Source organism: Xyrauchen texanus, chromosome 33, assembly GCF_025860055.1.
Source record: "Xyrauchen texanus isolate HMW12.3.18 chromosome 33, RBS_HiC_50CHRs, whole genome shotgun sequence".
NCBI classification, from domain to species: Eukaryota; Metazoa; Chordata; class Actinopteri; order Cypriniformes; family Catostomidae; genus Xyrauchen; species Xyrauchen texanus.
In genome coordinates, this window is record NC_068308.1 from 10292959 (window position 1) to 10319174 (window position 26216).

Below are 26216 nucleotides of genomic sequence, written 5' to 3' on the forward strand. Positions count from 1 at the left end.
CGAGCAGAGTCGATGTACCATGCAGTGAAAAAGCCCCATAAGTGTCCTGTTAACTCAGTACTCCAGATTTCTCTTCATTGTTAGTGTAATGTGTTGTACAATAACTGTCCTGTTTGGCACTGAAACAGCTGTAGGTCTGCGTGATGATGACAGTTCCATTCAGATGCCAAGCAGGTACTTTATGGCTCTGTTCCAAAACATAGTAAGATGCCTTGCTGTCTACTGCCTACATAGGCAGATGCCTTCCTGGGCAACACATTCCAACAACTTTGTCTAACATTTGTAAAGGTTATTAGAACAATAATTATTAAAACAATTCTATAAAAGTCTGTGTAAAGGGATCAAAGGAAAGGAGGAGGCGAGAACCGGCTTGATAATATAAATAATAGTTTAATGATAAACTTAAAAGAAGACACAAACACACACATGACGGACATGTCCATTAACGATCTCTCTCTCCCGCACGATCCTCTGCAGTCAACCTTTAACCCTCACGGAGGCATAATTAGCCTAATGCGGGACCGGGTGTGTAGGATGAAAGTGGAGATTTATAGTAAAAAATTATTTAAATATTGATACGTTTCTCACTCACACCTACCATATCGCTTCTGAAGATTTGGATTTAACCACTGGAGTTTGTTAGCTGGGCTTGTGCTGTCATAGAGAGAGGTCAATCTCGGTACATCTATTTTAGTGATATAAGTTGGGTCTTAGGGACACTTTCTGTGAGCTTTTCCATTAAGCAATTTCTCACAGAATTATTGCCCTTAATTGCGGTCTATGAGAAACAATTGAGATAGTTTCCCCCTTTGGGAAGTCATCTTCTTCTTCTATCTCTTTCTCACACATGACACACCCACACTCACATTTGACACTTTCTACGAAGCTGTGGTGTTGCCCCTATCTCTTATTGTCTGCATTGGGAGTGCCTGTGGAATCTCAGATAGAGTTGGAATTGAGTCACCATGAGAGCTTAGACATCTGTCTCTCCCACAGGTTGGGATCAAACTACTGCTTTTACTTCTGTACACTTGGCCCATATCTCATACAGTCAAACCTTTTCTCAGTGTTACAGTGTCTGGAACCGCACAGGTTGTATCCCCTAAGAGAATGTACATTTATGGTACCATGGTATAACCATCAGGTGAAAATACAATGCTACAATGTTATACTGTATTCTATGGTACTGAATTATTACAATAATCATGTACCTTGGTATTTAAATAGTACTACAAGGCAGGGACGGATTAACCACTGGACCGATTGGGCTGTTGCCCAGGGGCCTCTAAACCCAAAGGGCCCATAGCTCAAGTAATCTCGGTCACTGCCTGCAAAATAGTAGGCCTTTTCTTTGTCAATGGAAAATGCATAATTGGGCAGGTTCACTTTCCTAAGGCAGCACATGATAGAGTTTTTAAACCTCTTTGGGATGCTTTAATTTTTCAATTATTCTGCATTTAACTAAAAACATTGGTTCGCCATTTATCTAGCGATGAAACTTCAATCTGGAATCACGTGTAACAGTCATATTAAGACTCTTTCCAACCTGAACTCATCAAAATGTTGATTTGGGACACCTGAGCTGAAAATGCTTGATACAGCACAACAAATGGTGAAACAGAGCACAGGTGTCTCAAGATGCATTCATAAATATTGAAATAATTTTCAAGTTAACAGTGTCTAAAAAAATGCAATGGTCCTGCACAACAAATTGTAAAACAGAATGCAGTTGTCTTGAGATGTGTTTTTAAATATTGAAGTTCTTTTAAACTTAACACAGTGTCTAAAAAAAATGCAATGGCCCCATGCGGTATGGCGCAATTATCAAAGACATCTGTCCAGTGCATGTTTACATGGCCTCGATGCACGTGTGAACAGCCCGTAACTCGCCCAATAGCCTACTTGAAAAACTGACCCGAGCCTGGCCCGAAACCTGTAGGTTTGTCTGGTACCATCGGACTCAGATCAGGTTGAAGACCTCAGAACAGTGATTTTGGTATACCTAACAGAATAGTGATTTTGGTATTTGAATACCTTGCATATCCCTATTAATAACGTATGATTTTGGATCGGTTCAAAATTAAAAAGTACATTTAACAGGCCATGTAAGACACTGCTCCAAACTTTTCTTCCATCAATTTGTATATTCCAACCACATCTGGCAAGTGTCCTGTAGCGCATAAAGGGGAACGTAGTCATTGACACGTCATGAGGGCCTTGATATTGTACCATCCCATTGGTCTCTCAACTCTTAATCCATCCTTGCTGCAAGATAATTCAAGCATGCCATAATTACAACACCAAATAACCATTGCACATACTGTAGGGGTATTACCATATTACTGTTACGAATGAGGCAGCGAAGGCAGACGAGGAGAGCGGATCTAAACGCAGACTTACTTTATTGATTAAGCAAACTAACAAACACAAAGGAAAAATCCTCAATGGGGAAATAAACATAAAACTACAAAAACACGGGCAGGGGAAACACAGACCAGGCTAACTACACTCACAAACATTCAACGATAGACCAGGACTGAACCAAAAACCGGGGTATACATACATGAACAAGGGACAAAGGGGCCAATGAACAAACAGAACTCAAAACAAGATAACGAGATGACAAACAGAAGCAAATGGCAAACTAATGAGGACAGGTGAAAACAATGACAGAAAACACGAACGCTAACAAGACTGTGGAGCTACAAAAGGGACAAAAGTGAAAACTATGGAATAACAAAAAGGACAAAAATGGAAAACAAAGGGGCAACGGTAAAACAAGACAAGGTCATACATAACAATTACTATGTCCAAAAGACCATTGTATTTTTTAGTACCTTAATATAGAGTCGAAATATTTTCATTTTGAGTTACATGCACATGAATGTCCAAAAAAGTCAATGCCCGAGTTGGTGAATTTTGATGCGGGATCTTGACTACCTGATCAATGGTAGATATAGGGAGTGTTTTGAATACCTGTTTGAAAAGATTTAAGGATTTGTGTATGACAGAGCTTATAGTCAATTAATTTAAATCTTATGTTAAGCTACAGCAATTTGCTTTATGCACATTAATTAATTATTATATAGGTAGTCAACATGATAACACAGGAAGTCTGCATGTTGTTTCCGAGAGTTTCTGTACCCTAGGATCAGCCAAATTATGCCGACTCAGACAAGATATTTTTGCATCTGCTCCAGTGTGTTTACCATCCCTTGTGGTGCAACTGGAAGAGTGTTGTGCCGGCAGCGTGGGAGAACTGGGCTTGGATCCCCCATTGAAACCAGCAAGTAATCGCGTTTGCATAATCAGTGATGAACGGGACTCTGAGGTTGCATTTTTCCCTCTAACATTAAATTTGTACTCCTGATGGTCAGGTTTGGGATTTGGGTTAGGGGTTCAGTTTATAAAATGTTCCTTTTCACTGTATGACATCACTGTACTGCAGAAAACAGCTTGGTTCACAACTCACTTTTGGTGCCCCTCTGTGGAAATTAGACCCGTAAAATGGAGCTAACATGTGCCCATACGCCCAACAACACTTACAACTGTGGCCACCAGGGACATTTTTCAGAATTTCAGTTAACGCAGATCGATTATCGCTAAAGAAAGTCAACCTACTGTTTCAGATTTCTCTCATTTCTCTCATCTCCATTTTTTATTTGCTTTGTTTTGGCTCCTTAGTCACATGCTGTAATAATAACTGCCTTACTCGGAAGTAGGAGCTTACCAGGTGCACATGAAGGCAGTGTTAGTCATATACTCATGGGAATAAGGCTACCTATAGCCCAATAGTGTGTATCACTGAGGCAATAGAGTGAAGTGTAATGGGACACTGGCGAGCATTAGCCTATTTTATGACTCACTGTGAATAAATGGACCCACCTTATCCTTTTTAAGGTGCTTTTGTTCACTGATGTGCTTGTGTTCCTACACTGTAAAAAGTGAAACTGTAAAGTCATTTCAGAGCCATTTTCACCTTACCTGACCTTTCAATATTTTTGTTGTTTGAGTTGAATAACCTTTTGAAATTACTTGGCAAGCCCAATATTCTATTCTGTGTTGACATAGAAACAGGAAGTTGGAGCATGAAATACCAAAATGTACATCACAGCCGTGAACCATGATTTGCAACTTGCTATTGCTAGTCACTGTGTCAGATGGGATCACACTAGAGGGCATTTTATTGTATTTTTATAATATTTTATTGAACATTTGTGGTTCTGAGGGAAGGATGAGTCGTCAATCTATTGTCCTTGTTTTGCTAAAAGCTTAGATTGGCCAGGCCAAGAACTGCTCTAAAAACTGATGTCTAACTGACATGTAATTAATCACAGTTGGTTTTGCCATTATGTGCAGTTTGGGGCACATTCGAAAAAGTGTGGTTTGAATATCTTTAAAAGATTTGATGTCAGTTACCTGGCAAACTTGGGCAAATCTTGTGGTTATTTCATCGTATTTTCATCGTTGTATCACCATGGAACCTTGTGAACACAACTTTATTCCAGGCAGACTGACATCAAACCAGCCAATAAGATTTGTGCTTATGGTTTGAAAAAGCATTTTTCCAATTTTGTGTGCTATGTGCATCAGACGTTAGAGCACGTGCTGTAAGGCTAAAACAAGAAGTAAAGTAAAGGTGCTGTAGGATTTTTTTTCATTAAAGTATGCAAAAAAATGTCCTACTCCTTGAAAGATATGAATGAAATAAATGTCCTGATATAGTCTCTCACCGGTCTCTGTGACAACTCTAGACTCTGGAAACAGCAAACAAAAATATGTCCGCGATCTCTTGACAAATATGTCAGCGATCTGCCTCTCAATCATTTTGCATGTTTTCATAGTTCATAACAGTTGTCAGTTGAGTGTACTATTTTGCAGCTGTTGTTTTAACATCCGTTTCTGCAGGATTTCGTCCTAAATAATGCTAATTTTGGTGTCTTTGGAGTTCAGGGTTTTGGAAAGGGGGCGTGGCTAATCCAACAGCTCAGTCTTGAAGTAGAATGGATGAAATCGCTTACAGCACCTTTAACATAAAGATAAACTTAAAGCTAATAGACATGGATGTGACGAGGAGGAGGGTTATGGCCGGGATGTGAAGGTGCACGCCCCGCGCTGAGTTGCCCCAATCAGCAGGAGAGAGATATAGAAAGAGAGAGACACAGAGCTGTGTTTGTGTGTGTGTGTGTGTGTGTCTGCGTGTCATTGGTCTACTGAAAAGCAAAGTTTTATGTTGTGTTTAAGTTCATTTGTGTCTTTAAAAGTTTACGGTGACTGCTCAGCTGGTTTCTGCCTCCTCCTTGCCCATCTCGTGAATCCATTACAATGGACTAGGAGCAGGGGTGGTGTAGTGGGCTACAGCACAGAACTGGTAAGCAGAAGGTTGCCGGTTCAATCCTCATAGCCACCACCATTGTGTCCTTGAGCAAGGCACTTAACTTAAGTTTGCCCCAGGGAGATTGACCCTTTAATAAATACACTGTATATCGCTTTGTATAAAAGTGTTTGTCAAATATAAATGGACTAACAGTCAAAACATTTTTGATTTCATTAAGTTTTTAATCTTATGTAGCCATGTTTATTTAGTTATATATTTAAGCAAAGAGGCTGTGCTATATTGTTGAAGGGTGTTGTTAGGCACAACGCTTCTTCAGCCATGACTATATTCACAATATGGCAGCCTCAAGTGCCTTATTACTTTTATAAAACGATCACCACATAATAAAAATATTAAGGACACATATTTTCTTTCCTGGCGGTCTTGCAGGGAAAATGGATTTGGGATGAACTTCCACCAGAAGTCTTTCTGTAGCATTTGCTAATGTAGGCTGCGGTCATTTAGACCACGTTTTCAGCTGGTATTAGGATGTAATTAGATGATCCAATGACAAGTGATCAACACTATATACAGGTGTAAATGGAATGCAAAACCTTTTCTGATCGCATCACAAAAAACGGTCAAAAACAGATGCAGCGAAATGCCTCTTCTTGTCTGTCAATCTACAACTACGCTAAATCAAGAGTTTCAACTGTTCATGACTCTGGTGACATGGCTTTAAAAGGAAATAACTGTCCAATCTGAAAAATATAAAAATAAAACTAGTTACTGCTACCGCATTTTTTTGGTTACCTGAGCAATCATTTTAAAGCTGAAGTGTGTACAGTAATTTCTTGGCCACTAGTCACACCAAACTGAGGCTATATCCACATTAATCTAGATACATTTGAAAGCTTCCACACTGAAATGTATAAAAACCCCTAAATCTCCTTACTGCGCATGCAAATCACTGTTCCATGTATGGTATGAATCACAATTGTCCTTGTATTCTGATGCTGGACAACAATTTCTGACTTTCTGTCAGCTTTGGAGGTAAGCAAAGTGAAGGTTGTGTCACAAGTCTTACTCGACCAACCCCGAGCGAGAATCGAACCAGTGATGCATGGGAATTGGATGTGATAGAAAGAGGCTATAAAAGCCATGACTTCTAGCCTCGGTCGCTAGTGCATCTATTAAGGTCAAGGGAGTGAGGTTTACACACTGCACAGCTATCACATAGCAACTGGCTACCATTACACTTACCCCCTAAACATCACTCCCATTCGGGTCATGGCACCAGTGTCGCAGGTCCTACTCGACCTGCTCCGAGCGGGATTCGGTGAGTAGAGTCACGTTCAATTAACCTCCTCGTGGTCGCTATAATGTGATTCTCGGTGGGGCGCGTGGTGATTTGTACGTAGATGATGCGGAGAATAGCATGAAGCCTCACGTGTTCTAGGTCTCCATGGTAACATGCCCAACAAGCAACTTGATAAGATGCGTGGATTGACGTCTCAGACGTGAAAGTAACTGAGATTCGTCCTCCGCCACCCAGGTTGAGACGAGTCACTACGCCACCATGAAGACCCAGAGCGCAATTGGCAGAAAAGGGGAGACGCCATCTTGATTGTTTTTGGTTGAATGGATCACATGAATGTGTCACATAACAACAAATATTTAATCGTTTTCAGATATCTCTGTTTTCCCTATTACCACTACTAAGCAAAGACAGTGTTTTCAAATGTATCCACTTGGGAGAGCTTTTTTGAAAAGCTCGGTTTTCACTGTCAAAAACACTGTCTCAGAGGAAAGGCCAAATGTAGAGAAAAAATGTGTTTTCAAACAAAAGCCTATTAGTGTGGATGTGGCCTGAATTGCAAATATAATCACTGTTTTCAAACACATTCCCGGAACCCCTCCACACCTCCACCCCCACCCCCTCCCACAATGTTGCTGTGACACTCAAACAAACAGAGGAATATTTGGATAGCGCCACAGTGTAACAAATCGACCATCGACTGCTTTACTTATACTGCATAATGCATACTGAACTGGGATAAAATAAATAATTTTAAAAATAAATACAAAATTACACACATATCAGCTTTAAAATATTGCTGCATGCCATTATCTTCATGTAAATAATGTAATTAAATTAATGAGTGGCCTACAGAGCTTTCCTGCCTTTGTTTCTGTTATATATTTTAAAGTGATGTCCTCCCTCTCCTCTGCAGTCAGTGCTCAGTATAAACACTGATGTGAGTACTGGTGCTGGTATGAGACAGGTACTGTACTCTAAGCTCACCCTGCATTGATCAAGGAGGGTAATTCCTGCAAAAACAACTGACAAATATTAGTCACGACTGATTGCAGAATTGGTTCAACACTCCCACCTGCGAAACAGTCCGGTAATGCCATTTTGTAGTGGGGGTCTTGTCTAAACATGAGTGTACTACTTTTGCAAACTCCTTTACAACCAACAGCTTTTAGTTACCCATTAAGGTGCTCATAATCACTTTATAACTGAATGTCTACTAGTAGATAAACTGAAAAAAGCCAGTTATATTAAGAAGCTCATATTATCCCAGTACTCACTCACATAATATCCCATTATCCCAGTGGAAAAGTTTGAAGCTTAAAAAATAATGTATTATTTTAACAGGAAAACTGCCAATGGGGTAAGAATTTAACATGATTCGGTATCTCAAAAGCAACGGAACCACTAATTTCAGTGAATTTCTGGCACCGTGGCACAAGTCTAACCAAGTAGATATCTAATCAAAGAAGAAACTTAAATGGCATGTTTGTAGATGCCTTGTTTTGTCTAAGAAAAGAATACTGTGCCTTCACAGACCACCTGACAAGTCTGAATGAATTTTGTACTATCAGTGAGGTATGGGCTTGAGTTTTACAACTCTACAAGTCCGAAGCCTTTTTGCTAAGCTCAATGCGTTGACACCTGGTGATAGAGAGTACCCCCAGGGGTTAGAAATAGCTCCCCTGTCTCTCATGACATCATTCACACACTCTCAGAGCAGAGGCTGAATTCTTAACTCCAAGGGCAATTATGCGTTGGCAGCACAGAAGGAGAAAGTTAACATTGAAAAAGTAGTGAAGCTGGACCATGTTTCGAAACACAAGTTACTTAATTACTGACAGTTGTTGGCTTGAAAGAGATAACTCACAGTAAAAGCAGACTGTTTGCACAATTGTTTGCTATAGTACCCCTTACGGCAACGTTGAGAATGTAATGAGTTATGAATTGCAGTCTGACACATTTTGGAATGTAACAACAAAATTGAGCTTGATTCACTAGAAGCGTCTACATTCACTTGATTAAATAGACTATGGTTTAAGTCAAATCGCATAGTTTAGTAAAATCACACCTTAATAAGCCAAACAATTTGAAAGATCGTTCATGTCTGTAGCGGTAGCGCAACTGGTGGATTGTATGCCGAAGGTTAATACTTTGGGATAGGGATTTACAAAAACCCCTCTCCCTAAGTTTGTGCAATAGATGTGATGCATCCCTTAAGGCCCTTTCACATGGCTCCTGACATCTCGAAGTTCATGCAATGTCTGTCTTTTCAATGTCAGGTCCAGCTTTGCACCAGTTTGTGATTTTCACACATAAAATGTTTTATCCTAAGTTCAAATACATGTTTTCACTGTTTATGTTTAATGTGTATACTTCCCGTTATCTTGCTAGCTAGCAACCTTTCAAAATCTCTCTTTCATGACGCTATCTGCAACACTTCCATGTGGAGGTCACGTACACTGAAGCTCTTAAGTGAGTCATGTGAAGCAACCTTTAGCAAAAGCCATTAATGTAATCTAACTTACTTTCAGCTTATTTACCTCATACCTCTTTAGTACCACTACATATTTGTGTTAAATGGTTTTCCTCATGTTTTCTTTACCCATTTCTCCTTTATATCCCCACAAATGGTACAAAATCACGGTCGACCAATAGTGAATTTTGCCGATAATGATTACTAAGGTGGTGGAAAATGCTAATAAACTTCAAATTGATTTATTGAATGATCAGAGATTTTTTTGTCTTCTCTCACTATATTGGGTACCGACATTGAGGCTACAAGTCCAAAATGAAGTCCCAAAAGCAGTTAAATTTGCAACCAAAATTCCAATAATAACCAGAAAACTTTGTACTACAGATTTGGTGCATAAAGTGGGACTTTTAACTACAAACAAGCCCAAAATAATTCGAAAATCCATTACAATGCTCTGTATGTAAATAGTTAACAAATTATGCTTTTATATTTTTACCAGAAACTTAATGATGAGGAATCATACAAAACAACTATTGAAAACTATCAGCATAGATTTTGCAGACAACCGATAGTTTCAAAAAGCAACTATTGGCACAAACTAATCTGCAAAACTGATATATCGGTCTACCTCTAGAACAAAACAGCTGTGGTATTTGCTAGTATAGTGTTTCCTGACCTTTTTTATCTTATGTACCCCGCTGACCCATCTGTAAGGCTCAATTACCCCATCATTGACATCAAGACACTTTTAAACAAACAACAATTGACTGTGGGTGACTAACAGACTCACCATATAGCTCAACTTATGTTTCAAAATGTATGTTTTATCTGTGCTCTTGTACATAATTAAATAAAATGCTGGTTTGCCATTTGTAGCACACACTTGGTCACGGGATTTCTCCCCTACATTAAAGAATCACTTTATCCCCCATTTCACTTTTCATATGCATGTGTTCTAAGGCTTGCAAGCGGGGAGGAAAGAGAGAGAAAAAAGAATAAACAGTCTTCTCTTCAACCTTTCTGTTCAGGTCTAGGCTTGTTTATCATCTCTAATCCACCCACCTCCATTCTTTTGCCATACAAGACCAAACTCCTCAGAATTTACTTCTACTTTCATGTTTTTAGGTATAATGGATTGCTTGCTTGATTGGATCCAAATCAGGTGTAAATCATAACAACGTTAAATACTTTTTGTTACCGTTTACCAGACTGTGTGTTTCAAAGAATCACTGGCAGTTTTGAGACCCATACATCCTCGCTTAAGTTATCATCTTGCATAATTATTTCATTCTGGAACTGAATAAAATGAGCAAAGGTGATTGGTGTGGTGTAGTGGGCAGTGGCTTGAACTCAGGGCCAGTAAATGGAAGGTTGCTGGCTCAACCCTCGCAAGGAATCAGCAACCTAGATACCTAATCCCCATGTTGCACTAGGTGGATTGACCTTGTATTATGTATATTGCACATCTCTAAAAGTAATAGTTAACCAGAAAAAGAAAAATATTTTTTCCTTCTGCTAGATCTTTCTGCTCTTTTCCATGCAGTGAATGTGAACTAGGGGCTGTCAAGATCACCTTTAAAGTAGTGAATAGGACCTTGCTTCAAGCCAAATAAAAGCTTTGTGTGAGTAAAAGGTGACAGAATTTTCATTTTTGGATGAACCATCCAATTAAGCATCTTCCAAGCAACTACTATATAAACCATCCTGTTGTGTAGTGTCTTCATTGTATAAGCATCATCTTTGCCAAGTGAAAAAGGCACTCATTAAGTCTTTGCTGTTCTTCTGTAGGCTCTTGGTTGGAGCCCCCCAAGAGAAAGCCCAGCCCCAACTCCGCAAACTCAACATCAATGAAACAGGCGCTGTGTATTACTGCCCCATCACTGTTGAACAGGACGACTGCAGGAGGATGGACCTCATCAGTCCACGTAGGTATTCACCAGGCTACTATACAGTACCTATTTATCCACTGCATAGTTTAGCAGTCTATGGGAAATTAGGATGTCCATGGTAATAAAAAAAAAGAGACATCTTTTGAAAATAACACATGCACCAATTACAGCCTGATCTCACTGAAATGACGTGACCATAGCCACATTTGTGCAAAACAAAATTACTTGCTGTAAAACAGGCTTGGTTGTTGTTTCCCATTGAAATGTCCAGCGGAGGGCGCCAAAAGTGAGTGAAATAGTAACATAATCAGACAAGGTTTTTAAGGTACATTTTCTATGGAGGTTTTAATGAGTAAAACGCACTCCCCTAATCTAGAACTTTAGTCTAAACCTAACCTGTAATAAGTCATTGGAGTTGAGATCCATGTGCAGCTTTATTAACAATAATGAAAACAGGTAAACAGGCAAAGGTCAATCACTAGCAGTATCCAAGGATAGTAAAAGGGGTGGTCAAACAGGCAAGAGGTCAGGGCAGGCAGCAAACAATCTGAGTAGTCCAGGTAACAGTAGTAAACGTAGGCAAGCAGCAGAGAATCAAACACAGGCAGGTAATAACAACAGGGAATAACTCTCAGAAATGTATGCAGGGCAAAACAAGACTTCACAGTGATAGCGAGAGAGTCTTATATAGCTGAGTAGATGAGGAACAGGTGAGCATGTAATCAGAACCAGGTATGGGGTTATGGGAAATGTAGTTTATTGAGTGAAAGTCAATACTCAGGTGATGGAGTCCTCTGGTGGTGAGTGAAAGGAACAGTGGAGGCGGGATTCATGTTATGAGAGGTTAACGAAACAGACATCCTTACCCTTAACCAACATCTAAATCTAACCAATTGTGTTTAAAAAGCAAATTTTACTTGAAAAGCTAATTTTCTTCAGCAACCCTGTCGTTTTGTGTTGTATCTATGACACTTTTGTCTTCTGTGTCTAAAGTCCAACGCTCTATCAGGTGAGCTATAGTGCAGGTTAATGTATGTAAAAATTTATAGTTTTTCAAATGATGCATTAGAATAGAAGTGTTTTGATATAATAACATTGTGTGAGTAATACAGCAAAAACTAGTTTTATAAAGGCATTATCAGCCGGTGTACTCGTGATTTGTGTTAAAGTGAATAAAACGCACATTTGTTGTGCCACCTCTAGTGTTCAATTCAGCAGGAAACTGCAGCAAAATGTAGAACAAGGCATGTACAACTCAGTTTGCAAAAATGTTATTATAGTGGCATTCATTCTGATGCAGAAATGTCATTTCTTTTGTCAATGTTGGTTTCATAAATTTTAAAGTTCATTGACAAATAAGGCTGTCTGAGGTGAATGATACATATTTTAAACATTTAGTTTTAAATGTGTCGAGTTTGTTGAAATATATATATATATAATGTTCGTTTTTACTGAATATTTAATATCAAGTTGTGTAACCATCAAGTAAAGGATATTAAAATACTTTCCCTGATTAAATTTTAGTGTACACAAGTTAATAATTAATTAATAAAAATAAAAAAAATGGTTATCAGAAAGTTTTCTCTGGGTTGCTTAAGTTGACCAGAACTAAAGGGGAATTTTCATTTAAAAAATGTTTTTTTTTTTTTTTTTTTTGTCACATGACTTTGGTTTGATGGATAAAAGATTTTCAAGTATTAATAATATTTTAAAACTAAATTGCTTCACTGTTTAGGCTATTTATTTAAACATAATGATAATAAAATATGCCAAACTACTTGTCAACATGTTTTTATTTTTTTATTTTTACATTTCTATCTTAAAATTCTATTTTCTTTCTTTTTTTTTTTTTTTAAATCTTCAGACAGTTGCAAAATGTTGCATTTATTTACATTAAGCACCACAGTAAAAAAAACTATAAAACATGTAAAAAAAAAATAGCAAAATGACTTAATTCAGAAATTGACAACATATTTCATTTTATTAATTGCATTTGAATGTATATTTAAATATCTCAGTAGATCCAATAAAACATTACTGACCCTTATGTGAATTGTGAACTAGGTCATATTTAACTTTCAAATATTAAAGTCATTCTCAGAGTTAAATCAAAGGGCTGTTGAAACCTTTGAGAGTTTAAGATCACAGATCAGGTAATGAGTCTTAGTTTAAAAATAATAAGCTCAGACAGCACTATCTATTTCCCAAAAATCCCTGCTCCTGTTTTTAGGCATAAGTGAATTTTAAAACAAGCTTCAACACAACAACCATAAAATTCACCTGTCTGAGTGAGTGCGGTCTTATCTCGGGTTATTCAAATGTCCTTCACCTTCTAATTTCTAGCATGCCATGTCTGGCTTACCCCTGTCAGGTAAGCCAGACATGATTGGCTCATGTTGCAGGATTAAAATGATACAGCAGGCCTACTTTCAACACAGGAAACATCTAAGGATGCAACCAAAAGGTTAAAAAAGTACTTTGTCTGTTCTGCTTTACAGCATTTTAATAGCAAATCTTACTAAGTATGTACTTACTGTATAAGTTTCTCACACTACACATAATAGTAGGTTTAGTACTTCTTGGAATCTGATAAAAGGATGATGTTATAGTTTTGATCCATTTGACATTGAAGTTCTGGTTTTTGGTGTTGCCTGCTACAGTTTAAACCCCTAACCCTTTTGTGCACCATTTGTGCTAAGGACCTGGATGATACAAGTCCTGCCGCTTAGTGAGAAGAGCTGTGCTGTTACTCTTCTAAGAGATAAGACTTACAATTTCCCACTGGGAGATGAAAAAAAAAAACTCACATTGAAGGAAGAATCTGAGCCATATCTAGGAACAATATACTCACAGACCATATCTCTACAATATCATAGAGACTTGTGGGTGGCGGTTCTTAACTTCAGCAACCAGCATTAACTGCTCAGAACACTGCAGCAATGCCATTGTAACTATTCAGAACAGCTTAGCAACCACATAGCAGCATGCTAAAAACACTCAGAACACATTATCAACCACCAAGCAACATACTGGCAAACACCCAAAACAAACCTTGCTTTGTGGCATTGGCATTTGCTTGGGCAAGCACCACTTTAGTTTGTTAAATAATACACACAACCTGATATATTTAGAATTATGACAAATATTATAGCAGCTTAAAGGTAGTTATTATAGTGACACATGCAAATGTTATCATTCCTATTGAGAACCACCCCCACAATCCAACTAATAATAATTTTGCTCTATATGCATCATACATGCATTTATGCAATGTCCGCATATACTTCAGCATTTAGATTTAGATGCAGAGAAACACTCTTTGTGGACACACTGAGGTATAAATAGCTGCTGTCTAATGGGAGTTTTGTTTTTCTGATAGCTGACTCAACAGAAAGGGTGGAGGGGATGTGGCTGGGAGTGACTGTGGCAAGTCAAAGGAATGGAGGACGTGTTTTGGTAAGATGAAGCTCATCTTTTGCTGTTTTTTTTAATGATATGCTGTAAGAACTTGTATTGCATTAAGGCAGGTCTGTCACTTAAAGGGATAGTTCACCCAAAAATGAAAATTCTCTCATCATGTACTCTCCCTCATGCCATCCCAGATGTGTAGGGCACAAATTAAGATTTCTTTGAAGAATATTTCAGCACTGTAGGTCAATATAATGCAAGTGAATGGTGACCAAAACTTTGAAGCTCCAAAAAACACATAAAGGCAGCATGAAAGTCAACCATTTGACTCTAGTGCTTTAATCCATATCTTCAGAATCAATTTTGAGTAAAAGCAGACCAAAATGTAGCTCCTTTTTTACTGTACATCTTGTCATTGCAATCATGAATTCAAGCTTGATTACACTTCTTAGTGCTTGACGCATGCGCAGAGCACTAAATGGTGCTAGGAAATGTTGTCGATTTTGAAATCATAATTGCAGAGGAGACTGCTGATGTCAAGATTTATAGCGAAAAATATATATATATTGGTCTGTCCTCACCCAAATCCAATTGGATCACTTCTAAAGACATGGATTAAACCACTCGAGTCACATGGATAACTTTTATGCTGCCTTTATGTGCTTTTTGGAGCTTAAAAGTTTTCATCATCATTCATTTAGATTGTGAGGACCTACAGAGCTGAGATGTTCTTCTCAAAATCTTCATTTATGTTCTGCAGAAGAAAGAAAGTCCTACATCTGAGATGGCATGAGGGTGAGTATATGATGAGAGAATTTTACTTTGTGGGTAAATCATTCTTTTAAATTTACTGGGCCCAGGAAAAATATTATTGGGTGGGGCCCCTCAAGCAAAATTAGCTGGTTCATGGTGTGTTTGATTAGAGTGGAATCTAAGGAGTTCTAATAAACCTTCAGCAAGTTTTAAGAAACAATGCAACAATACACAGTGTTATAACTAAGGGTCAATAGATATAAGCCATATCGCCCTGCAGCTCTTGCCTGATTGCCCACTAAAGCTAAGCATGACTGAAGTTTTCACCCACACTAAACCACACATCTAGTATATGAGGGGATGCTGACTGTATCTTATCAATATACCATGCAATCAATTTTGAAAATATTGCCCTGAAATTCAATTCCCATAATTTGCTCTCTCCTCTCATGTTGGCAGGCATGTGGTCATCGCTATGTAAAAATACTTCTGGGTGCAGAAGAACAGCAGCGTATGGTGGGCAAGTGTTATGTGCGGGGCAACGACCTGACATATGACCCCTCTGATTACTGGCAGTCTGACACTTATGAGCTGTGTGACTTCAACTTTGATCAGGACCAGGAGGGCATGTGTAACATGGGCATCTCAGGGGGTATAACAGAGACTGATGTGTTCTTTGGGGCCACTGGCAGCTTTGTGTGGCAAGGTATGTAACAGTAGGGGAGATTGGATTAAAGTGTGTCGGTAGGTAAGATGGGTAGCCTTGAACACATAAGGGATAGTGTACAGTCATCTGGCCATTATCAAAAAATAATCCCGACAGGGTGATCAGGACTCTGCTCACTCATTTTGTGATAATTACCAACTGACTGCTTATTATCCCACTTACAGTATTACACAACTATTTAAAAAACATGGACATTAAATATTGTTAAATGTATGTGGTGATCATTTTATTAGCTTACTTGTAGAGACCTACAGAACACAGCTATACATTTTCTGGATGAGCGATCAGTTATACAGTGTTACCTAGAACAACAATCATTATTAATTTATATTTCATCGCTTAAAGGGATAGTTCACCCAAAAATCTAAATTCTCTCATCATTCACTCACCCTCATGCAATCCCAGATGTGTATGACTTTCATTCTTCTGCAGAACACAAACAAATATTTTCAGAAGAATATTTCAGCTCTGTACGTCCATACAAAACAAGTGAATTGTGACCAAAACTTTGAAGCTTCAAAAAGCACATACAGGCAGCATAAAAGTAATCCATAATACTCCAGTGGTTTATTTAATATCTTCTGAAGTGATCCAGTCAATTTTGGGTGAGAACAAACCAAAATGTAAAACAAATTTCACAATAAGTCTTGATATGAGCAGTCTTCTTTGCGATCATGACTTCTTAGTGCTATCAAGTGCTGTGCTCATGCGTCAAGCACAAGGAAGTGTAAACGATGTTGAAATCATGATAGTGCCTAGACTAGACTGTAATGGCAAGATATTCAGAGAAAAAGGAGTTATATTTTGGGCTGTTCTTGCCCGAAATCAATTAGATCACTTTAGAAGACATGGATTAAACCACTGGAGTTTTATGGATTACTTTTATGCTGCCTTAATGAGCTTTTTTGAGGCTCAGCAGTTTGGTCAGCATTCACTTGCATTGTATGTTCCTTCAGAGACGAGATACTCTTCTGAAAATCTTAGTTTGTGTTCTGCAGAAGAAAGAAAGTCCTACACATCATGGATGGCATGTGGGTGAGTAAATGATAAGAGAATTTTCATTTTTGGATGAACTATACTTTTAATCCTGCAATTGACGAATCAGAATAAATTATTCCAGAGAGCCATGTAATGAGTGGATAATAGTCAACTTGTAGTTTTTGTTATCTTTACTTATTATCTACTTTTACAGTACTTGCATTACTACAGTAGCTGAACATACTATTTCAAATGTCATTACAATTACAAATACTGTTACAAAATGAACAAAAGTGTCAGGTAGAAAATGCATCCTATCCGATATACAGTACAAATCACCCTTCAGGGTCATATTGTTGCATTTCCTAAATACACACTTGGAAGAGTACCTGGTTAACTGTGGTGGAGATGTAGAGTATATAACTAAGGGATTGTTTGATTTATCAGGTAATGTCCATATGAAATGCAGAGACACCGACTCAGATTTCCCTGGGGATGCCAATGAGAAAAGCTTTCATGCGCTGGGCAATGACAGGCTCAACATCTACATCGGTATGTATTGCGTTTTCTGTTATGGCACAGATCAGTGTTCATTGCACAGTAGCGAGTATAAGAATACTCCACCTTTTTTGCAGGTTACTCTGTGCTTGAAGACATAAAGTTACTTGATCGCTCCAAATATACTGTGGTGACGGGAGCTCCCAGAGACAATTTCAAGGGCTCAGTGATCCTGGCAAAACGAGACTCGGATCTTAAACCTCTGATGACTCTGATGACCATTCCAGGAGAACAAGTCGGGTCGTATTTTGGCAGCTGCTTGGCAGTAACAGACCTCAACAATGATGAGTAGGTCACTGTATTATCTCAAACATCATGCATGTGCTTCGTAATTGGTCATGTTTACATAGACTTCACCAATTATTGACATCAATAATAACAATAATTATTATTTTTATTATGTGTATTATAATAGTTATAATAATTATCAATAATTGTAATGTGTATGCACTGTACATGTCTATATTGTATATATTGCATAGTGTGGTGTTAAAGTGAAATTTCTGATTTTTGTAATTCAGATTACATGTAATCTAGTCAATGCTGGGTAGAAATGGGTTACATGTAATCTGGATTTCAAAAATCAGATTAGGAATAATTGAGTAATTGTAATTGGTTTACATTCCATTTTATGTGCGTAATCAGATTATAGATACATTTTTATGGATTACATGACTACATTCTTGATTACATCAATCAGCCAAAGACAGTAAATAGTGTGTAGTTTACTAATTATGCTCCTAAATGTTATATAACATCTAGCCATGTGTGCATGTAGTTATCAAAATGTATACACTGTGTTGAACGTGCTTAATACAATACACAAATACACATAAGGCATTAGGTTTCTGTTTTAAATTTAGTTTAAAAATGAATGTCCAAATAAATGTTAAACTTTAGTTTTTAGCAAACTTTGTATATGCACCCTGCATCGAAAATAATGTATTTCAAACAAGCCCTCATCCATCTGTCCATAATTCTAGACAATATTCTGTAAAAACACATATTGCTAACAAACATTTCATTTTTTTTGTACCATGCAAATGCACTTCAGTACATGTTTCAGGATGGCAGAAAAAGTGCTCGTCTTGTGTTAAAGCCACACCTTCTCATGAATAATAAGTATTTGGTGTTAACTGTTACTTAAAATATTTAAAATTAATGAGTAGACTTTCATCAAAATAAGCAATGGGTAAACCAAAAGTACACATAATTTTGTGGTGCTTCTATGACACTTTTGACTCGCATGTTCTAAAGAACTCATACACCGGTCCTTTACATCGCAAGTGCAAACCAGGTAATCTACTGCGTAACTTGATGCTTGAATAAGCTTGTAAATCAGCTGGTTATGTATTGCCTGAAGTCATGTGCTGTAGTAAAAGTGTTTTGAATCAATAAAAATCCCTTTGCAAAAATGTTGGTAAAGCAACATGATTCTATGAGACTTGAGGTGCGTTTTCAAAGCCATCGTTAGCCAACTATGGTCGCAAGTTCCATTGTTTCCAACATAGTTCAACGATTTGGTGTCACTAAACTACAGTTCCAACGAACATTACGCTACATTACGTTGCTAAAATGTAATGTAAACATGAATGCAACCATTTAAGGGACTAAAAAGCTGTTAAGAGAAAGCACTTTAACACACACAGTTTGTTAACGATGTTACAATGTTAATGCATAAGTGAAGTTCTTATATGTTTTTGAAGAGTGTGCATGTGCCTATGTGCTCAAGTGCATCGGTGGAATCCCAAAGTCTGATGTAAAGGGAAACCCCACAATTGCAGAGCAATTTATCTGTTGAATTTACATAGTGCACGCAGCTTTCATGTCTTCAGCAGCATTAAACAGCACATTAAACAGCTTTCTGGAGTACATGTAAATTAGCTATTACAATTTAATATCAGCAGAAGTTATTACTCCACCCCCTGTGTAACATCATTAACAACAGCCCAATACTGTTGAACCAATGTGGTTCGAACGATGGATGTGCAACATAGTTACTAAGGTTTTGGGAAACAGTCATAAATATCTAGTTAATTTCTCCAACGTTGCATCATACTATGGTTGTTAAGCAGTGAGTTACGTAGTTGTAAGGGAAACACACCCCAGGTTGATAACTTGTTTTTGTCATTTACGTGTATGTTGTACATGAAAAAACATCTAAACTACAGGTGAGTCGACAGGGTGCATGAGGGCCTAAATTTACTGGAACTCTGGTGCAAGAATGCAACTGAAATAGACAAAAAATGCCCCAGATTTTTTAAATGTGTGTCAATGTGTTTCTTGTCTGGTATCTATGTTTGAGAGTTTGAAATGTAAGCATGCTGTCCAAGATAAGCAGAAGTCGTTTCGACATCACCAGCTCAGGTGTAGGACAAGTATGGCATTCATTTTGAAACTGCACTGGTGAAAAGGTTAAAAATAAATTATGCTTACCTCTTTGGCAAAGCCAGAAGCGGAAGTTTACTAAATGTGCAGTTTTCAAGAGGCACAATTTACAATTATAATTTTCACTCAGCGCACTCTTTAACTTTAGTTTAGTTTGATTGCCAGTTTCTATTGAAGTATAGTCTTGTGTTATAATCCACATTGTAATCAAACTGGCAATGGCACTGTCAAACTTTTTGTAATCCATTGAACAAAAGCTGGAATCTTAAACAGGGAGTTCACCTACAAATGAAAACTCTCATTATTTACTCACCCTCACGCCATTCCTAGTCATGTATGACTTTCTTTCTTCATTTCATTTAACCAATGAAGTCACATGGATTACTTTATGCTGCCTTTGTGCTTTTTGGACTGCAACAAAAGCAGTATTTATAAGTGCGTACAGCCCTGACTATTGGCTAACTTCCCAACACTACAGTTTGCATACACAATATTGCGATATCATCTCACCAACATGTCTCTGCGATGCTTTTCTGAGTCTGAAAGGAAATTGAAAAGAAATAGACCAAAAGCAACTTTGTTGTCTATCCATCTCCTTATGTGCCCTCGGAAAGTTCTCTACAGCTACATACTTAAGATTGTCAGCAGGTAAACAGTTGAATGTGTTTATATGGCAGGTACTTCATTCTTTACCAAACTGTATTTATACAAGTCCTGAATGAACAAGCAGATTAAAACGTAACTAACTTAGGCATAACATGTTCTTTTTGTGTGCTGATGTAGCTGGAATGATCTAATCGTTGGGGCGCCGTTCTACTTTGACCGCTACAAGGAGGAGGGCGGAGCTGTTTACATTTTTATGAATGAAAATGGGTCCTTCCGGAGACAAGCCAGCATGGTTCTGAAGGGTAAAAAAGGTTCTGCATTTGGATTTGCTGTTGCCGCAGTGGGTGACGTCAATCAGGATGGATTTCAAGGTAACACACCTACACATACATTCTCTGCCCATCTGCAGTCATCTGTGCTTTGCTCAGATGAAACAGTATAAGTATTGATATAGTGCAAAATGTTTTTTCGTTTCAAAATTGCTGTAGTGTTAACTACAAACAAACAAAAAAAAAACAATCTGAGTAGTACATTTTAAAACAATGATGATGGTCAGACTGCTGTTTATTTTTTTCATTAATGCTGGCCACTCATACACTGAAAACACTGCAACATGATCACCATGCACTCTGTGTTTGTGTTGTAGATGATAGAGACAGAGCGTCAAAATAAAAGCTCAATTTAAATGGACACATGAAATGGGGAAAAGACAACAATATATTACGACTGTATATTAATGTAATGTTTACTGTAATTAAATAAAAATAATAATGAAATATAGCAATATTTTACAATCAATTTATTTGACAAATAATAGTGTTGTTTCAGATTGTAAGGATTTTGTTTAAAAGCACTCAACTCAAGTTAAGCTCAGGTGACAGCGTTTGTGGCATAATGTTGATTACCACAAAGATTTTATTTGGCTCATCTCTCCTTTACTTAAAAAAAATGGGGACCTGGGTATCTCAGAGAGTATTGATGCTGACTACCACCCCTGGAGTTGCTAGATGGAATCCAGGGCGTGCTGAGTGACTCCAGCCAGGTCTCCTAAGCAACCAAATTGGCCCGGTTGCGAGGGAAGGTAGAGTCATATAGGGTAACCTCCTCATGGTCGCTACAATGTGGTTCTTGCTCTCAGTGGGGCATGTGGTGAGTTGTGCGTGGATGCCACGGAGAATGTGTGAAGCCTCCACACACGCTAATTAAAAAAGAAAAAAGGAGGTTACAGTGAGGCACCTACAATGGAAGTGAATGGGGCCAATTTTTGGAGGGTTTAAAGGCAAAAATGTGAATCTAATAATTTTATAAAAGCATTTACATTAATTATTGTGTTAAAACTCATATATTATTTGTGCTAAGTTATTGAAATTATAATATTACGGCCGTTTTAGGCTTTAAGACTTTATGCTATTACATTGTCATGGCAACAAAGTTGTAAAATTAGACAAAACTTTACACAGAAAAGGTTAGAATGTGATTTTATCACATGTTAACTCATATTGTTTACATCTTGTGGCTACACTTTTGAAACAGCGAGAATTTTAACATTTACGGATTGGCCCCATTGACTTCCAGCGTAAGTACCTCACTGTAACCCAGATTTTAGCTTTTTTTTTAAACGAATGGTGGGATGAGTCAAAATACATTTTTGTGGTACTCAACATTTTGCCACAAATGCTGTCGATTGCGCTTAACTTTTGATCCCAGAATATTCCTTCAAATATTACACCCCTTGGCCATGTAAAATGTCCTGGAAAATTGTGCCCTGTCAATAATGTCATTTGTGTCACAATGCTGCCATCTGGAGGCAATAGAAGGTTTCTCATGTTGGTACTCTGGGTTTTTTGTCTTGGTTGCCACATTCAGATATTGCGGTTGGTGCTCCTTTCCATGACTCTGGAAAAGTCTATATATGGATGGGAGGCAAAAAAGGAATTTCTAATGAATTCAGCCAGGTAAAGCCAAACCGTATGAAACATCTTTGCCAACATATTTGATTATCGTCTGTTTTGTTTATGAGTATTATTAATGAATATACAGTATGTTAGATCACCAATAGATCACTTTTCTGACCACATATAAGGTACCATAAGAATAAGAACTGAGGACTACTGAAAAACAAATCTAGACTGCTGAATGACATCTAGCTATAATAAGCACTGACAAAAACAGTGGTGGTGATTTATGTAAAACGGATGGTAATTTTGAATGGAAATACTATAAAGTTTAAACATGTGTTCTCTCTTAAGGTTAAAATTGGATTGGCAGATTGTGCACTATTATCTGTAATATGACTGCCTTTTATTAGGTGATAGAGGGAAAATCATTAGGTCCCAGTGGTTTTCAGACGTTTGGCTACTCTCTCAATGGAGGAATGGATATGGATGGAAATGATTACCCTGACATTTTGGTGGGCTCCTTGGACGACCGCATCGCTCTGTTGAGGTTCAGTTTTTCAACAGTGTTTGGTATTTATAGATGTTCATGTTATTCAGAGGGACTGTGAATGAGGCCACATGAATATACTGTTACAAATGTATGTCCTGTGTGTATTAATTATATACAGTATAAAGATTTATATACATATAAACACTACTTTTGATCTAAATCGTTTATGCCTAAATGATATAAATTAGTTCTGTAGGCAAATATAAATTGTGCCTACTTATGCATTCCTTTACAAAACTAAAATATGAGTTATTCTTTTTTTAATGGATGTTTTTCAGGGCACGTCCGGTCATCCACCTCTCTAAAAACTTTACAGTAGAGCCCAAGATTGTGAATCAAAGTCAGTGCGTTAATCCCTGGTAAGAAGACATAATACCTAACATGTTACATAAATATGGATAGGCACATGCTGTTCATAACTGGGAAGTTGACTTGTCCTGCGGTGTGACATGCTATGCTCCATCTATTTTTGTAAACCTTGCATTAGAGTTCCCTTTTTTGGGGGTTTATAAAGGGGTTTATTAATGACTAATAAGTCATTTACAAATGCATTAGGAATCCTATATATGTGGTTATAACAACATTAAAAAGGGTGACTTTCATGCAATACTTGCCAAATAGTGAGCATCTTAACTTACATGTTATAAATGCTTAATAAATACACTTATTCATACTTTTATTATTCAGATGGATAAAATGCCCTAATTCATGATGTATGTCACAATACTGCAAAAATAGATTATTGTAGTGATATTTAAAGGAGGGATTCTGGTGTTTGGCAACAGTTCACCCTGTGTTTATATTAAAGAGACAGTTCTCCCAAAAATAAAAATTCTCTCATCATTTACTCACCCTCATGCCATCCCAGATGTGTCTGACTTTCTTCTTCTGCAGAACACAAATTATGATTTTTAGAAGAATATCTCCGCTATGTAGGTCCATACAATGCAACTGAATGCTGACCAAAACTTTGAAGCTCCGAAAAATAACATAAAGGCAGCATAAAAGTAATCCACATGACTACAGTGGTTAAATATATGTCTTAAGAAACAATATGATAAGTGTGAGTGAGAAACATCAATATCTAAGTCCTTTTTTAATGTCACTCTCCACATTCTTCTTCTTTTGTTTTTTCACCACCTACAGAGGAGGGAGGAGAATTAATGGTAAAAACATACTTAAATATTGATCTGTTTCTCACCCACACTTATCATATCGCTTCTGAAGAAATAGATTTATCCACTGGAGTCTTATGAATAACTTTTAAGCAGCCTTTATGTGCATTTTGGGGCTTCAAAATTATTTTACCCATTCAGTTGCATTGTATGGACCTACAGATCTGAAAAATTCTTCTACAAATCTTTTATTTGTGTTCAGCAGAAGAAAGAAAATCATTCACATCTGGGATGGCATGAGGGTGAGTAAATGATGAGAGAATTTTCATTTTTGGGTCACTTTCTTGTCACATTAATGTCAATAGAATAATGCTTCTTTGAGTAAAGTCCAAACTTACCTTGTCCTAGTTAAACACTTTTCAGGTCTTTGTGCTCATTCACAGCATATATCATGTATTAAAGCCTGATAACTATTAAAACATACTGAACTTAATGTACGTAGGTTTCTGAATCGATTAAAATGTTTTAACTAATTAATCGCTCAGTTTTCTATGATTAATCGTGATTAATCATGGTACATTATAAAAAACATTAAAATATAATCGTAAACATATTTACTTCATACTTTGTTTCAAAGAACTTTCAAGAAATGTATTAGTCATCATTTATTTTAATATTTAAACATGTACGTGTTAAAATTATCATGTTAGTTTTTTTCCCATAGAGTTAATTGAATCAAGTTTTACAGGTATAAATCTGTGATACAAGTATATGTGTAAATGTCGTCAAATCAGTGGACAAAATTAAAATCTTCTGCTGTTTCCACTGGACTTTTTTAATAATTACAAATATTTTTACACTTTAAAAAGTGAATTATTAATCATAGAAATTAAAACGTTACATTTCCGAGCCTTAGTTTCTAATGTTGGCAATTCATTAATAAATGCTTCATATGTGTCCACTTAACATTTTCATAGGGTACTAATGTTATACAGTATTACGGTTATTAAGCATTTATAACATTTGAGGTGAAATTGTAGTAATACATGAAAGGGTAACTCTTATAAGTTTCCATGTGTTAACATTATTTAACTACATTAGTTGTCATGAACGAACAAAGAACAATATTACAACATATATTAGTACATATTTAAAATGTAAAGTTGTATATGTTAACATTAGTTAATGCACTATCAACTTACATAAATTAAAAATAAATAATTGTATTTTTAATAACTAACCGAGATTAATAAATATATATATAAAATATATTGTTCATTGTTAGTTCATGATATGCAATCCATTCAATAATGTTAACAAATGGAACCTTATTGTAAAGTGTTACCCATGAAATTCTCCATTTTTATTCATGTTGTTTTAACTGCATATCAATGATTTATAATGCATTTGTAAATGGCTTATTAGTCATTAATGAACCCCTTTAGAAACCCCGAACAAAGGAAATATTCATGTAAAATGTAACCACTGTTTTAAACAGCATCTTACTTATTGTTTTATAATCATTATGCATGCAGCTTTTATGACATCATATTAGCTGACAGACTACATGGTCAAAATGTACTTGTCACGCTGCAGGACCTTTTAAGATAAACAAGCAAGGTGAAAGGGTGGTTAAACAATTGTGTAAAACTTGGTAACCAGCCACAGAACTTAAGATATACATTTGTCTTTATACATTTTTACCTAAAACCATTATGTAGTTAAAAAGGCCATGGACATTTTAAGCATCACTTATTGTAAAATGTTTGTCATGCAAATAAATTATGTGCATGGTGATTCTGATACAAGCAAGCTTTTAGATACATTGATACAGAATCGAATTGTCTGTTAGTGTCATTTAGCATAATTATATTATTGTTTTATAGCATAAAGGTGAAGGTGTGTTTCTGGTACACTCTTAGCAATGGAAACAAAGCCTTCAAGAAGGACATCAGTAAGTGAAACCCTAAAGAACAGATATTTCATCAGTGTTTTATTGGATTGACTGTGCACTGTTCGTCTCTTCCTCCTTTTCAGCTGTAAAATACACAGTTGATGCAGACAACCGGGGCACCCGAGTCCGTTTCCTTGACAACAAACAGAGCACATTTACAGGCCTCCTGTCTTTCTCCGCTTCTGCTTGTCAAGAGCTGGGACTTAGTGTTAATGTGAGAGACCAGACGAACACAAACAGTGTACACACACATGTGCATGCTTATTCAAACATATGCAGGACCT

At 37.0% G+C, this 26216-nt stretch overlaps 1 protein-coding gene across 1 annotated transcript in view; it reads left to right on the forward strand.

The window, feature by feature from the left end:
* LOC127626903 (integrin alpha-3-like) overlaps positions 1 to 26216 on the forward strand; it is a 71705-nt gene that overhangs the window by 31216 nt on the left and 14273 nt on the right. Inside the window, exons 2-12 of the mRNA XM_052103019.1 lie at positions 10897 to 11033; positions 14377 to 14453; positions 15618 to 15864; positions 17311 to 17415; positions 17499 to 17709; positions 20593 to 20786; positions 22282 to 22370; positions 22724 to 22860; positions 23142 to 23222; positions 25865 to 25932; positions 26016 to 26146. Coding sequence (XP_051958979.1) covers positions 10897 to 11033; positions 14377 to 14453; positions 15618 to 15864; positions 17311 to 17415; positions 17499 to 17709; positions 20593 to 20786; positions 22282 to 22370; positions 22724 to 22860; positions 23142 to 23222; positions 25865 to 25932; positions 26016 to 26146 — 1477 coding nt within the window. The remainder of the gene's footprint in view (positions 1 to 10896; positions 11034 to 14376; positions 14454 to 15617; positions 15865 to 17310; positions 17416 to 17498; positions 17710 to 20592; positions 20787 to 22281; positions 22371 to 22723; positions 22861 to 23141; positions 23223 to 25864; positions 25933 to 26015; positions 26147 to 26216) is intronic.